The sequence below is a fragment of the Echinops telfairi genome, unplaced genomic scaffold (assembly GCF_000313985.2).
Source record: "Echinops telfairi isolate 266 unplaced genomic scaffold, ASM31398v2 ScPeMD7_5592;HRSCAF=6446, whole genome shotgun sequence".
NCBI lineage: Eukaryota > Metazoa > Chordata > Mammalia > Afrosoricida > Tenrecidae > Echinops > Echinops telfairi.
The window spans coordinates 11,984,948-11,986,878 of NW_022109491.1; the positions used below are offsets into that span (position 1 = coordinate 11,984,948).

At 64.4% G+C, this 1,931-nt stretch overlaps 1 protein-coding gene across 2 annotated transcripts in view; it reads left to right on the forward strand.

The window, feature by feature from the left end:
* Positions 1-924: 924 nt before the first annotated feature.
* ADA (adenosine deaminase) overlaps positions 925-1,931 on the forward strand; it is a 24,654-nt gene continuing 23,647 nt past the window's right edge. For both annotated transcript variants that reach the window (XM_004698279.2, XM_045295344.1), the window contains exon 1: positions 925-1,032. In XM_004698279.2, coding sequence (XP_004698336.1) covers positions 1,000-1,032 — 33 coding nt within the window. In that variant the 5' untranslated portion in view covers positions 925-999. The remainder of the gene's footprint in view (positions 1,033-1,931) is intronic.

Below are 1,931 nucleotides of genomic sequence, written 5' to 3' on the forward strand. Positions count from 1 at the left end.
CCTGTGGGTTGAGTCTCATACACTACTTACTCCACACCTGCTTAGCCTACATATCCACCTGGGTGCCCACTGGTGGGTGGACCTTCTTACACAAGCCTCTGGCTGCCCCAGGCAGATTGCTTAAGTATGCACTCATGTGCAGGGGATTTCCTATGTCCCCTGTCCTCTCCTCTTCCTTCCCCTTTTCAGTGGGATCTCATTCAGGATGTCTCCACCTGGGCTGCCCTCTCCACTTCACCCCCTTCCACCCCACTCCTCAGAGAATCCTCTCCCCCCACCCACCCCTGCAGGCTGAGGCCGGTGGTGTGATTGGGGGGCCATCCAGTCAATCCCGACCCTGTAAGACAAGGTGGAGAACTCTACGTAGGGTTTCCTAAACTGCAGTCCTTACAGGAGCTGAGGGTCAGGGCTTCTCTCTCCGGGTTCAAAGGGTCCAGCTTTCGATCAGCGGCCCAGCGTTCAACCGTCCTGCCACCAGGACTGCGAGGTCCCCGTTCCCGCCCCTTTAATTGACATGGCTGCTGTGTGATTTTCGGACGTCTCTCAGGCCCAGGACAAGCAAAGACCGCCCAGTGCGCGGGGCTCTCCGGGTGCCCAGCTCGGGGCTGGCACCCCGTAGACGCCCAGACAGCATCGGGCACGGGGAGGCGGCTCCCCAGGGGTCGGGAAAGAAGCAACGCGAGCCTGAGTCCTCTGGTGGGGCCCAGGCAGCCGTCGCGGGGCCCCGGGACCGCGGGCCGGTCACCGCTGCTGGGCAGCAATTCCAGGAAATGCGCCGCCCGGTAGGCGGGGCGGGCCCGGGGCTGGAGGCGGGGCCAGTGAAGCTGGGCTCCGGCGGGGCGGGCCCGGGGGCGGGGCGGCGGCGGCCCCGGCCCGGTTAAGAGCAGCGTGGCGGGCCACGGCCACTGCGAACCCGCGGGGAAGCGGACCAGCAGCGATCGCAGCCCAGGCGCACCGGCCTTGCAGACAGGAAGCGCGCCGGAGCGCACGATTGGCACCATGACCCAGACGCCCGCCTTCAACTTGCCCAAAGTGAGCGCTTGGGGGCTTGCGATCCCGGGTCCAGGGGCCTCTAACGACTTACTGGGCGGGCGGGAGGGCGGGGAGATTGGCAGGTGCCGATCCAGACCACCACACCCCTGAAGCGACTCCTGGGGGGCGCTCCGCAGATGCTTTCTTCCCTTGATTCCGGCGCTCACCCTCGTGCGGGCTGGTAAATGTGGGACAACGAAGCAGGGAGGGTCCACAGCCCGGAGGTGCTCCGGAGTTGGCCTCCAGTTCTGGTCCTGCCCTGAACTGGGGCTCTCTGGGGGTCAGATTCAACGTGTGCCAATTGGGCATCCCCGCACGGCCCGCTCGGGACAGCGGTTAGAGTCAGAGCTGGCGGCTATCCTGTCTGATCCTCTGCGGCAACACAGGGCCCCCATGCCTGTGCCTGCTCTGAGGAGGGAAGCAGCTCACACCCCAACATCAGAATGAAATCAGTAAGCGCCAGGAAGCCCAGGTTTGCCGTGCACGGTTGGGAGCAGATGGCTGGGCCCTGGCAGGGCTCACCCTGGGTGACACGATGGCCCCTGGATCCCAGGGAGGCCCCATTCGCCCCTCCTCCCTAGCTGTGGTGTCTTAGGAAACTGTGGGATCAGATAGGGCCCAGGTGCACACGGCCAGCTTGGGAGCAGCCTGAGGAATCCAGCCCAAGCAGGGTAGCCCCCAGGAGTGAAAGCACTGGGAATCCACCTAGAGGGTTGGAAGTGTGGGGAAGAGTGGGGTGTAAGCTGCCTTAGGCCTCCACTGACCCTTCTGAGAAACAGGTGTGTGTGAGGGATGACAGGCAGCTCAGGTGCTGATAACTAACAAGAGGAGGGGGACTTGGCCTGCCCCACTGCCAAAGCCTGCCCAGGTCAGCCGCTGAGCGGAAGCTGTGGCCAGGC